The following is an 11,235-nucleotide window of genomic DNA, read 5'->3' on the forward strand; positions in this document are numbered from 1 at the left end:
CAAAATATCTCCACAGTGTAACACTGCATATTACTGTAGCATGAAAACACATTGTTCAAACACCACACATTCTAACAAAGTTTGTTACGTAAACCATGTTTATAATGTTTCAGTGTGTCAAAGCTAACACAACAATGGTGAACTAACGGATGAAAGAGAGACTATTTTGACAATAAGATGTTATAATGATACCATTTATTGTCATTCACTGAATTACAAAGCCATGAGCGTTATATTTTTTAAATAAAAAGCATGACCGTAAGGTTATATTTGTAAAATGTTAAAACTATCACTTCAATGTATAAGATCATTATCATAGATCATTATTCCTTCACAAAACAAGTCAAGTTGAATGCAAGTCAATGGAGATATATAATAAAACATATTTTATTATTTACATAATCACAAGTCCATATTTGGGTCAGTTCTTTAGAACAGTATGTTCAGTCAGTGGACGTTTAGACAGGGTCACACAGATTCTACCCAGGGTGTCATAGAAGAGGCCTGTTCCCTCCATCGGCCCTGGCCCTGGCCCTGGCCCCAGCCTCTAGCCCCCAACCCTGGCCTCCAGCACCAAACCCAGCCCCAGCCCCTGCCCTCAAGGTCACTATCGTGGAGGAGGCTGTCCCCGGCCCCGGCCCCGCCCTGGCCCTGGCCCCTGGGGGTTCCCAGGAAGGGGCCCGGGCCCCCGCGGTCCTGGGGGCCGGTTGACCGGTCCTCGGGGGTTAGGGGACGCCAGGGACACGTCCTTCTGCAGGCTGACACCAGCCGCTCCAGGCTTCACCTTCGCAGCCTTCCCTCCTGGAGCTGGGTTGTTGTCTGGGGAAGAGGAGGAAGAGGAAGAAGAGGAGAGCAGCTCTAACTAGACTGGGTAGTTGACTGGCGAGGAAGAGGAGGGGGGACGACGACTCACCTGTGCTGCTTTGTGGGGGCGGCGGGGGGGCCAGAGAACGGTTCGGCAGCAGGTCCTCCAGGTCTTTCATCACCTGGTTCGTGCTGTCTGTGTTGTTCCTCCTGTTCTTCTCCTCATCTCTTTGCTGGAGAGAGAGAGAGAGACAGGAAGAGAGATAGAGAGAGATAGAAAGAGGGGGGGAAAGAGATGGAGAGAGAGGGAGTAAGAAAGAAAAAGAGATGGACATAAAAAGAGACAGGGAAAGAGATGGAGAAAGAGCCCAAGTCAGCATATAACTTTGGTTAAAACAGAACGATAAAAATACGATTCCTTCAACGTGACACATTCACGCAGTGTGAAGGATGAATGAAGCTCTGGACTGTCTCACCATTTGCATCTTCTTCTTCAGCTCGTTGTTGGCGTTCTGGTAGGCCTCAGACACCGAGTTCAGGTAGTAGATGGCCAGTCTAACCCAGGAGACACAACCCTTCATTACTGCCTCACTTCACATGTTTAAATGCCTCAGTCCTGTTTGTTGTGGCACTTAAAATATGAAGTTGTTTTTACTGGACTGGACCACTGGGATGGAATATTGTAGCTGAGATGTTAATGTTGTTCCTGATATTGCGCCTGGTAGCTGAGATGTTACTTTGTGATGTATCAAGTCAATACCGACTCTGATCACTGAGCTACTGGTAGAACAATTCACTTTCTACTGTATTTTCTACATGCACTGTTTTTATGTCGTTATAATGAAAGCGTCTAACCCCAAATGAATCATTGTCCACAGTTGGAATGATGTGAACAACTGGGTGAGAGGCAGCATGCGTGGGCGGGGGTAATCGACGTCTTCATTTGAAATGACATTATTTCAGCAGATGCTTTTATCCAAAGCAAACAGTGCATATGAAAAGCATATGATGATTACTCACACCATCAGCAGCACAGCTGGTATGATGAGGCCCGGGTTGGCTGCGTAGCTAAAAAGGGTTCCCATGAAGGCAGGAAGGTCCAGGTCGATAGTCTCCATGATCACGTCAAACATTTTGGCCTTCCCACTGCAGAGAGATACCCAGATAATCAGACAGTAGCATGTGTGTGTGTGTGTGTGTGTGTATTACAGTATACACTGTGTGTGTGTGTATTACAGTATACGTCTGAAAAAACCTGAAGGTCCCTAACCCTACCTGAAGGTCCCTAACCCTACCTGAAAGTCCCTAACCCTAACCTGAAGGTCGCTAACCCTAACCTGAAGGTCGCTAACCCTACCTGAAGGTTCCTAACCCTACCTGAAGATCCGTAACGCTACCTGAAGGTCCCTAACCCTACCTGAAGGACCCTAACCCTACCTGACGGACCCTAACCCTACCTGAAGGGCCCACAGTCAAAGGAGGGCGGCAGGGTCATGATGGTGTAGACCACAGGCAGCAGGCTGAGGAACAGGATGAGCAGCAGCAGACCCATGTAGAAGTTGTTGGACTTGGAGGCCTTGAAGACCCTCTCGTGGGGCACGTTGGTGCTCATCACGGCCCAGCACTGGTAGTACATGGAGGTGAGCAGGCGCAGCACGTTGATGCCCACCAGCCCCGGAGCGTAGAACGCCCCCATCCTGCCAGGAACACACACACAGGGAACCATGGTCACCGCTTCCATGACGACCACGGAGCCATGATCACCACCCAGCCCAGGGACTGAGATTCTGAACATCAAGAAGTCGCTCCTTCTCTGTTGGATAAAAGTATCTGCTAAATTACTAGACTGTGATTATGTTTGCATATGAGTGGGTGTAGCTTAGTGGTTAGAGTATTTGACTGTAGATAACGAGGTTACAGGTTTAATTCCCCATCTGTATGTTGCTTTGGATAAAAGCGACATATGAACCTGTCGTTGTTGTTATTACTGTTGTGACCCGGTCCCTGCGTGGAGAGAGGCGAGCATACCAGATCATGCCCTGGTTGAAGACCAGGCCAAGCACGTTGCCACTGATGTCAAACTCCCCATACGAAGGCTATGGAGAGAGAGCAGGGTCATTTAGCACTGCGGGGCAGTTCCTTTCCAACCTCACATCTCTATTATTATTTTTTTCTCATTTCTATATTTCATTTCTATTATCTCTGTAATATATCTATAATCCCAAAATAATTACTAATTTCTGTCTATCTATAATACCTCTACCTAATATCTCTCGATTATCTCTCTCACACTTCTCTCTCTTTCTCTTCAATATCTCTCTGTCTTCCCTGTCTGATATCTCCCTCTCTCTGTAACATCTCTCATGGTTATTTCTACTCACAAATCCCGACTCCAGATCCCAGCACCAGCAGTAGTTCAGGAACCTGACGATGACGGCCCTGGCAAAGTCCCCAATCAGGATGGTCAGATAGGTCACCTGAATATCTGACACGGTCAGCTTGACAAACTCCTGCAAGATCGACACCACAACAAGAGAAGCTGAGAGAACTTAATCGGCAGAATACGTCACACCGTTAAAGCTGGCCGTAAACCTACCATATCTAATCAGTATTTATAAGTGTACTGTTTCAATTTATTTCATTATTCATCTCGTGCCTCAGTTCGAGAAGATGTTTTAATACACTGTAAGGTTTTAGTGAATGTATAGCATGAATGTGCAATATATTAGGTCACTGAATAGAATGAATGTAGAATGCATGTAGTGACTGGAGAATGTACTGGTTATGCGACAGTTTAAATAAAAGGTTAACATAATGAGGTCAAAGGTTAGTTTTCTCGTTACTATGCCGACGGCGGTTTCCCAGCAGGGTCCTCTAATGACATCACCGGGGTCCATGGGAGGGGCCGTGGCCTCCGAGTCGTTATTGTAGAGGGTGAAGTTGGCGTAGTACTCCTTCTGCGCCCAGATGGACGCGTTCCTGAGGGCCTTCTCCTGCTCCAGCTGCACCACAAGACACAAGCTACTGACAGGGGTGAGGCCTGGGGGGGTTCATACTGGGTGACATCACATCAGATCGCTACCTTGTTGTTGACCTCGTCGAACAGGGCGAACAGGAAGGTGTAGAGGTTGCCCAGGAAGAGGGCGAAGATGCGGCCCAGCTGCCACTTGAGGGCGATCCTGGGGTGGTACTCCTCCAGCTCAGCGATGGTCTCAAACAGCGGAGGACAGACCAGGCCCAACAGGGACATGATGAGCTCCAGCTGCGACAGACAAGATGCAGTACATCCTCAGTTTACGTCATGTATTAACTAAAATCTTTAGTGTTTTACCTGGTGCACAGTGCAACAATAGTAATTTCTCAACAACACGGCAACAAAAACATCTGAACAACAACAGTACGTAGAAAAGCGCATCAAAAATTGCGTTGGTTTTAAAGGGCTCATACCTCATTCTTTTCGTACCAGCTCAGGTCGTCCCTGTTGGCAAACTCTTGTGACCTCTTCACCACGAAGAAGATGAGATACCCGCTTCCTCCAAGGCAGCAGATGATCATGAAGTTAGCCAGGACGCGCAGGAACCTCCTCAGATGAATGTTCTCGTCTTTCTGGTTCTCCTGCTCGTCTACGATGGACTCCTGGAGATGGACAGGCACAGGGGAGTTGGGTCAGTTTACTGGGACTGGTTGATAAACATATATTTGATACATTTTATTTATTCAGAAGATGGTTTTATCCAAAGCGATTACTTTTTTTTCTGCGTCTACAACAGACGCTTTCATCCAAAGATAAAAACACATTTTTTTCATTTTCTTAACTTAGATTAGAAGTGTATTTTATCCAAAGTGATTCAACATGATCTGCGTGTTTCCATGGTTACCTTGAAGCTCGTGGTGATGGAGGCGTATTTGTTGTCTGCGGTCTCAGAGTTCCCGATGAGGTAATCCCAGCTTGTGAACATCTTCCACGCAAACGTGAACTCTGACTCGTCTCCGTCACCTCCCCCGACATCAGAGTTCTTCGCCATCCTAGCGACCGCAGAGAAAAATCCGAGTATAGCTACATTACTCAGAGGGCAAGACATTATACAACCGTTGAATACGTAACCTAGCACACAGAAGCAGCGTTGTCTCTAAACATATCACCAGTGAGTCCAGCCCTAGCCGTGACTAAGCATCGTCGACTTACGTGCGTATGACAACCATCAGGCTGTAGCCGAAGGTACCAACCCCCACCATGAGGTAGGACAGGGGCAGCCGGAACTTCAGCAAGCCGATGGTCCTCTGGTCGTTATAGTAACCGTAGAACAGCACAGAGTATTTGCAGTATCCCTGAAATATATATATTATTTTTTTACGCTTTTAAATACAGTGACATATAAATGCTGCATGTGGAAAATAAAGCAGATAATCAAGGAGTAGACGTGTATGGCTATAACAGTAGGCCTTTATCAATGGAGATTGCTGCCAAGAAGCAGTTTGTATTTGACCAGGCACAGAGCAATAATGATCTTATCTACAACATCAACACATCTTGAGGGCAACATCAATGAGGAGAAACTTGCTCTATCCCTCATCTCACTGCTGTACTGTACAGCTGTGCATGTTTGCAATGACACTAAAGTTGGGTCTAGTCTACTGGGATCTACTGGGGGTCTAGTCTACTGGGATCTACCGTGATCTACTGTGATCTGCTGTGATCTACTGTGATCTATTGTGATCTGCTGTGATCTACTGTGATCTACTGTGATCTACTGTGATCTGCTGTGATCTACTGTGATCTGCGGGGATATGCTGTGATCTACTGTGATCTACTGTGATCTACTGTGATCTGCTGTGATCTACTGTGATCTACTGTGATCTGCTGGGATCTACTGTGATCTGCTGTGATCTACTGTTGGGCTGGTGTGTTTTGACCCACGTTGAAGTCTGTGAGGACGGCGTAGTCCTGGGCGGTGGCCTGTTCTGCCCTCGGCACCGTCTTCCTGGGGATGGACCCATACGGCAGCCCCATCAGAACCTGCACAACAACAACAACAACAACAACAACAACATGGGCTGGTCCATCAGAACCTGAGCAGGAGGGAAGATCAAGAGTGTTCAGTTTTCTCAGCGTTTCACTGGCATCAAAGAACAGTCTATGTTTTATACCAGACAGAGTGCAACGACAACATCATCCAACTACTACAGTCTTATATGACAAAGGAATTCCCTAACCAATGATGGGCAGAATGTCCCTTTAACCCCTGGATGTTGAACATTGACATTTGACATTTCATTAATTTAACAGATGCTTTTATCCAAAGCGACAAACAGTAAAACTGGTGTGTTTGAGCAGTTTTACCTCAGGGATCACCACCAGGCCGAACGTGAAGCCGAAGAGGACCAGGTTCATTCCGTACATCCACCGCAGGAAGATGAAGTAAGACGCCACCGAAGACCCGAAGTGACCTGAGGGTGGAGCAGTTTTCAGGTTATCCACCAGGTGGGAGTGTTGAGCAACATCATTCTGAACAGCTGTTAGCTTCATGTAGATTTAATATTACATGTTGTATGTTCCCTGTCCTTCTGTGCATAATTTGTGTATAACATTTATATTGATTGTTTTGATACAATCCATGATTTGTGCAATTGTGCATGACATTTTTGATATACTGCTATAACGACACAATTTCCTCAAAGTATCTGTTTATATATCTGTAATACATATATCTATCGATTGATCTATCGATCAAAAGAGTGGATGTTTCTCTCACTGGTCACTCACTCTCCACCTCTTTGATCTTCCGTTCCCAAGGTATGCAGGTGGTTCTGAAGTTCTCAAAATCTCTTTGGAACTTGATCCATTTCTGACAAAAGAAGAGTTCAAGGTGAATTTTCTGACATCTGTTTGTGATGGCAAACGTGAGCATGCCCAGTTGGTCTGAGCCACACAGGTGAGGTCAGACTCGCACCTTCATCATCATGACCTTGTAGGCATACCACTTCCTCCCTTTCCCCTTCCCCAGGGCGCCTTCAAACTTGTCCACAAACTGCTGGGCCTCCCTGAGACACAGTGACATGTGACGAGAGGTCATGTGACGAGAGGTCATGTGACGAGAGGTCATGTGAAGAGAGGTCATGTGACGAGAGGTCATGTGACGAGAGGTCATGTGACGAGAGGTCATGTGACGAGAGGTCATGTGAAGAGAGGTCATGTGACGAGAGGTCATGTGACGAGAGGTCATGTGACAAGTCACCCACGTTTTAGTATAAAAATCTAATGTTTTGACCCTCCGACCAAGGTGTGTAACCGCTTTTTAAAGTTCTTATTCAGCACTTTGATTGCAACGTTGGCAATTTACAGCACCCAGCTGTACCCAGCTGAACCCAGCTGTACCCAGCTGTGTGAGTCTCCTCTCCTTACTTGAGGTGTTGGAGCCTGCGGTGCATCCTCCAGGGCTTGGTCCTCATGATGGTGATCAGCTTCTTCTTCTCCTCCACCTCCTCCATCAGCCGGGCCATCTCTCCCTCCGACATGGACTCCTCCTCCTCCTCCTCGTCTGTTTTGGAATCCGAGGAACTGGACGGAGCGAAGGGTGAGGAGAGGGAGAGGATGATGAGGATGAGGAAGAGAGAGACGAGGAGGAGAGGAAGAGGGGTGTATGAAAAGTGGAGGAGGAGGGGGTGGATGAGGAGGAGAGGAGGAGGAGGAGAGGAGGAGGAGGAGAGGAGGAGGGATTACAGATTACAACATGACTCAGCAAAGTCACAATTGATATGCCGCGTTCCTCCTAACTGTACACAGTACACCAAGGGTGTTGTCATGGCTATCAAACTGTGAATGGGGTCGTCATTCAGGTGGTAACGTCATTCCAGCTACCTGCTGTCTTTCTTCTTTTTCTTCTTCTTGTCCTTGTCATCGTCTTTATCTTTCCCTTTGTCCTTCCCCTCTCCTTTCTTATCCTTGCTGTTCTGCTCCTCTTTCTGCTTCTTTCCTCCTCCTCCCTTCCTTCTCTTGTTCCCTTGCTCCTCCTCGCTGTCCTCCTCACTATCCGGGGCCTTGCCCCCTTTTCCCTTCTTCTTATTGGCTGCCCCCCCGCCCCCCCTCCTCTTCTTGGGGGCTTCGTCCTCGCTCTCGTCGTCGGTGTCACGTGACTTGGCCGGCTTCTTCTTATTGGCTGCCCTGCGGTTCCTGGGAGTCTTGTCTTCCTCCTCGTCTTCATCCTCGTCTTCCTCGCTGGCCGGCTTCTTGCCCCGCTTCGCTCCCCTCCCGGCCGCTGGCCGTCTGTTCCCTCTCTTTCGACTGGTGTCATCTTCACACACACACACACACACGCAGACACACACCAAGGCACAGGTAAACACAACAATGGAGCTAGGTGATCTTTTGTCTCATTTCCAGTCATCTCCACTTACCCTCGCTGTCACTCACGTCCCCGTCAATCACTATCCCAACTGGAAGAGACCGAACACACACAGAGGCACCATCAGACTAGAATCTCCAAAAACAGCCGTCAGCACAACTGTACAATAAATGTTATCATCACCGTCATCACCTCTAAAAAATAAAAGCATGCAGACAGGTGCGAGGCCTTCAGTGTCAGGTTACTGCACAGTCAGTGACTAATCGCCATGAACACTAGCACCTCTCCTGTGGGGTTAGGGTTAGGGTTGGGGTTGGGATTAGGGTGGGGTTAGGGTTGGGGTTGGGATTAGGGTGGGGTTAGGGTTGGGATTGGGATTAGGGTGGGGTTAGGGTTAGACGACCAGCTCACCATCCTCAATCTTGGCCGCATTAGCTTTCCGAGGCATGGTTGTACGCTGGGTGGAACTCCCCTCACAGTCCCACTTCCTGTTCCTTCCTGCTTCTTCTTCTTCTGCTTCTTGTTCCTTCCTGCTTCTTCTTCTTCTGCTTCTTGTTACTTCCTGCTTCTTTCTGAACCTTTCTTCTCCTTCTGCTTCTCTCCGTTCCCCTTCCTGTCTCTGTGCTCAGCGCCCTGAATGCCCAACACCTGCCACAGCGTCCTCAGCTCAGACTGGCACCTAATGCGAGCCACGCGCAGGTTAGTCACCCCTGTCACCATGACAACCATCTCACGTGACCCGCATCGGTTCCCGGACGAAAGTTTCAAGAGAATTCCATATGTGTCGTTGAGCTCTGAGGCGAGACGGTTCTATCATGTTCTGTCAGGAGATCTGAGACCCAGTCAAGGGAACATTCTAGATCTGTATGAGGATGCTGAGAAGGATGATGTGACTTCTGGTACCGTTAAACTGAGAGAGACAAGTTTGTGGAGATACATGTTTGTAGATACATCAACAGGATCTGATGGAGTTGCTCTGCATCTGTCAATCTGTCAGTCCAGCGTTCTGGACCGAACCTCCGAGCTGGTCAGCGCTCCTCAAGGGAAAAGGAGGAACAGTCCTTGTAAACTGTTCTGTTAGAGACACTCTCACTCGTCTGGTCACAGGACACCCTGACCACGACACAAGACGAGCCGCCTTAAAGATTTAATGAAGGGTTGGGTTTCTGGTCCATTAGAGGTAGTCCTGAACTCTGATGTCTGTTTGACTGCTCCTCAGGGCAGTAGAGACCCAAGGGAGCATGAGGATTAAAGTGACTAAATATGTTTCGGTGATAAAGTATTTGTGTGTGTTTGTGTTGTGTTTGTGTTGTGTTTGTGTTGCAGACAGCAGTCACACAGGATGACATACAATCCAAGACCCTGATCCCCATTTAATAATGGAGAGGAGTTCATCTTCCACAGCCAAATGACTCCATTACACGGTCGTCAGGCCCATCAGGGTTAACACACACACACACACACGTGATCATGTTCTCACATGAGCCAAAACACACATGTTATAAAATGAGTCCTAATTAGTGGACTAGTTTAGTTTTCCAGCCCATTACAGTGTCTCCCATCCTTGACTTTACTCACAGCCAGGAATAACAGAGGCAGGATCCTCATGTTCAGGATGGTCTGTGTGTTGACAGATAATCTGCACGCGGTCACAAACACTCAGGCCTGGGCTACGAGCACGGCCCTTAACCCTTGTGTTATCTTCGGGTCTTTGTGACCCTCCCCCGCCCCCACACGTGTTGCGACAACTTTACCTCATAACAAAAATAAAGTGAAGCATTTTCTTTTAACCGTTGGGCTGTGAGTTCACTTTATTTTTGTATGAGGTAAAGTTGTCTCAGCACAACGATGGGTCCTTGTGACCCGAAGGCAGCACGAGGGTTAACATCTTCTAAATGTTCTTTTCCTGGGGGCAAAGAAACCGGGACACTAAAGTTCCACATTTTGACTACCGGGTGAAAGAGAGCTTGAATGTCCGTAGTCCATTCAGTCGTTTTAAATTGACAAAACATCCTGCTTCTATTAATAGGTATTGAAAAATGTTTCAATTGAAAAATGCAACTATGGAAACAAAACTCAGTCTCCCAGTAGGCATCTCTCTGATCACCCAGAGCCCCCCCCCCCCACGCTGAGCCATCGCTGGCTGGGGTTACCATGGTGACCGTGTGTCTGACCTATGGGTGGACAGCTGAGAGAGGGAGAGAGAGTTAGGCAGTGAGAGGGGAGAGAGAGCCAGAGAACAAGCCTCCGGGTGTCTAAACATATATTTGGTAGCGCAGTAGAGTGGGTGATAGTTTCATGAGTCGTGGTCTTCCTGCATCCGATCGTGTTTCCTGTTTCCGGACAAACACAGACACTGCTGAGGAAACACCACAAACAGAAACACCACATATGCACATAAACCAGTCTATTCAGACAACTCATGTACTGTAGAAACACCACAACCAGACAGCTCCAAGTAGCGGAGAAACACCAGTCAGACGCTGTAAGCTGTTTCCGGTCGATCCATATAGAAACACTAGAATCCCTAAAAGGTGTGTAATCCCTTAAGATCCCACACACACACACACACACAACAAAAACAGAGCATTCAACTCTAAACATCCTCTCATCAGACTCTCCTTCACCCTCATCTCATACTTTAGAAACCCTTAACTGTATCCATTATGGCTGATGACATCAGACCTAACAGCAACAAACACATCTGGAACATGACCATGTTCGAAAAAAGGAATCAGTCTTTCATTCCTTTGATCTATATCTCTGTACATAATTTTATTTACATGATACAATTTTGCAGTAATGTCGGGTAACAAGATTATATGCGCGGTACATAAATATTAAGATGGTTTGTACAAACTTGCATAACTAATAAAGGGTTAAAATGAAAACACACAGATTAGGTGAAATATCACAGCCCTAAAGACAACAGCTCCAAGCAGCCAGACCAAAAACGCTACAAATGAAAATAAATTGAAAAATAACCTAGTAAAATCAATAAGTCCGCTGGATCAGGTCTACACAACACAAGCACGTATTTTCATACACACACACAAATACTCAGTCAAATATACTAACAGCATACACA

General features: G+C 47.1%; 1 protein-coding gene across 1 annotated transcript; it reads right to left on the minus strand.

The window, feature by feature from the left end:
• Nucleotides 1-227: 227 nt before the first annotated feature.
• Nucleotides 228-8,595, minus strand: tmc2a (transmembrane channel-like 2a). Its single transcript, XM_084694246.1, has 20 exons — nucleotides 8,559-8,595; nucleotides 8,200-8,238; nucleotides 7,664-8,096; nucleotides 7,208-7,363; nucleotides 6,756-6,846; nucleotides 6,569-6,650; nucleotides 6,146-6,252; nucleotides 5,723-5,821; nucleotides 4,991-5,133; nucleotides 4,683-4,830; nucleotides 4,252-4,440; nucleotides 3,887-4,066; nucleotides 3,648-3,806; nucleotides 3,186-3,314; nucleotides 2,833-2,900; nucleotides 2,262-2,501; nucleotides 1,825-1,950; nucleotides 1,281-1,359; nucleotides 914-1,037; nucleotides 228-819 (listed from the first exon to the last, which is right to left on the minus strand). Exons 1-20 carry the CDS (start codon nucleotides 8,593-8,595, stop codon nucleotides 608-610), a joined length of 2,841 nt encoding a protein of 946 aa, XP_084550372.1. The 3' UTR covers nucleotides 228-607.
• Between the last annotated feature and the right edge of the window lie 2,640 nt (nucleotides 8,596-11,235).

This window comes from Hypomesus nipponensis, chromosome 27 (genome assembly GCF_054491055.1).
Source record: "Hypomesus nipponensis isolate SF chromosome 27, ASM5449105v1, whole genome shotgun sequence".
Taxonomy (NCBI): domain Eukaryota; kingdom Metazoa; phylum Chordata; class Actinopteri; order Osmeriformes; family Osmeridae; genus Hypomesus; species Hypomesus nipponensis.

What these genes read in the sequence shown, in the direction of transcription:
- tmc2a (XM_084694246.1), bottom strand. Translation starts at nt 8,595, where the DNA reads ATGCCTCGGAAAGCTAATGCGGCCAAGATTGAGGATG. An exon ending in CTGATGGTTGTCATACGCAC is followed by an intron (nt 4,831 to 4,990) that starts GTAAGTCGACGA and finishes TGCGGTCGCTAG; the next exon opens with GATGGCGAAGAACTCTGATG. An exon ending in TCGACGAGGTCAACAACAAG is followed by an intron (nt 3,807 to 3,886) that starts GTAGCGATCTGA and finishes CTTGTGGTGCAG; the next exon opens with CTGGAGCAGGAGAAGGCCCT.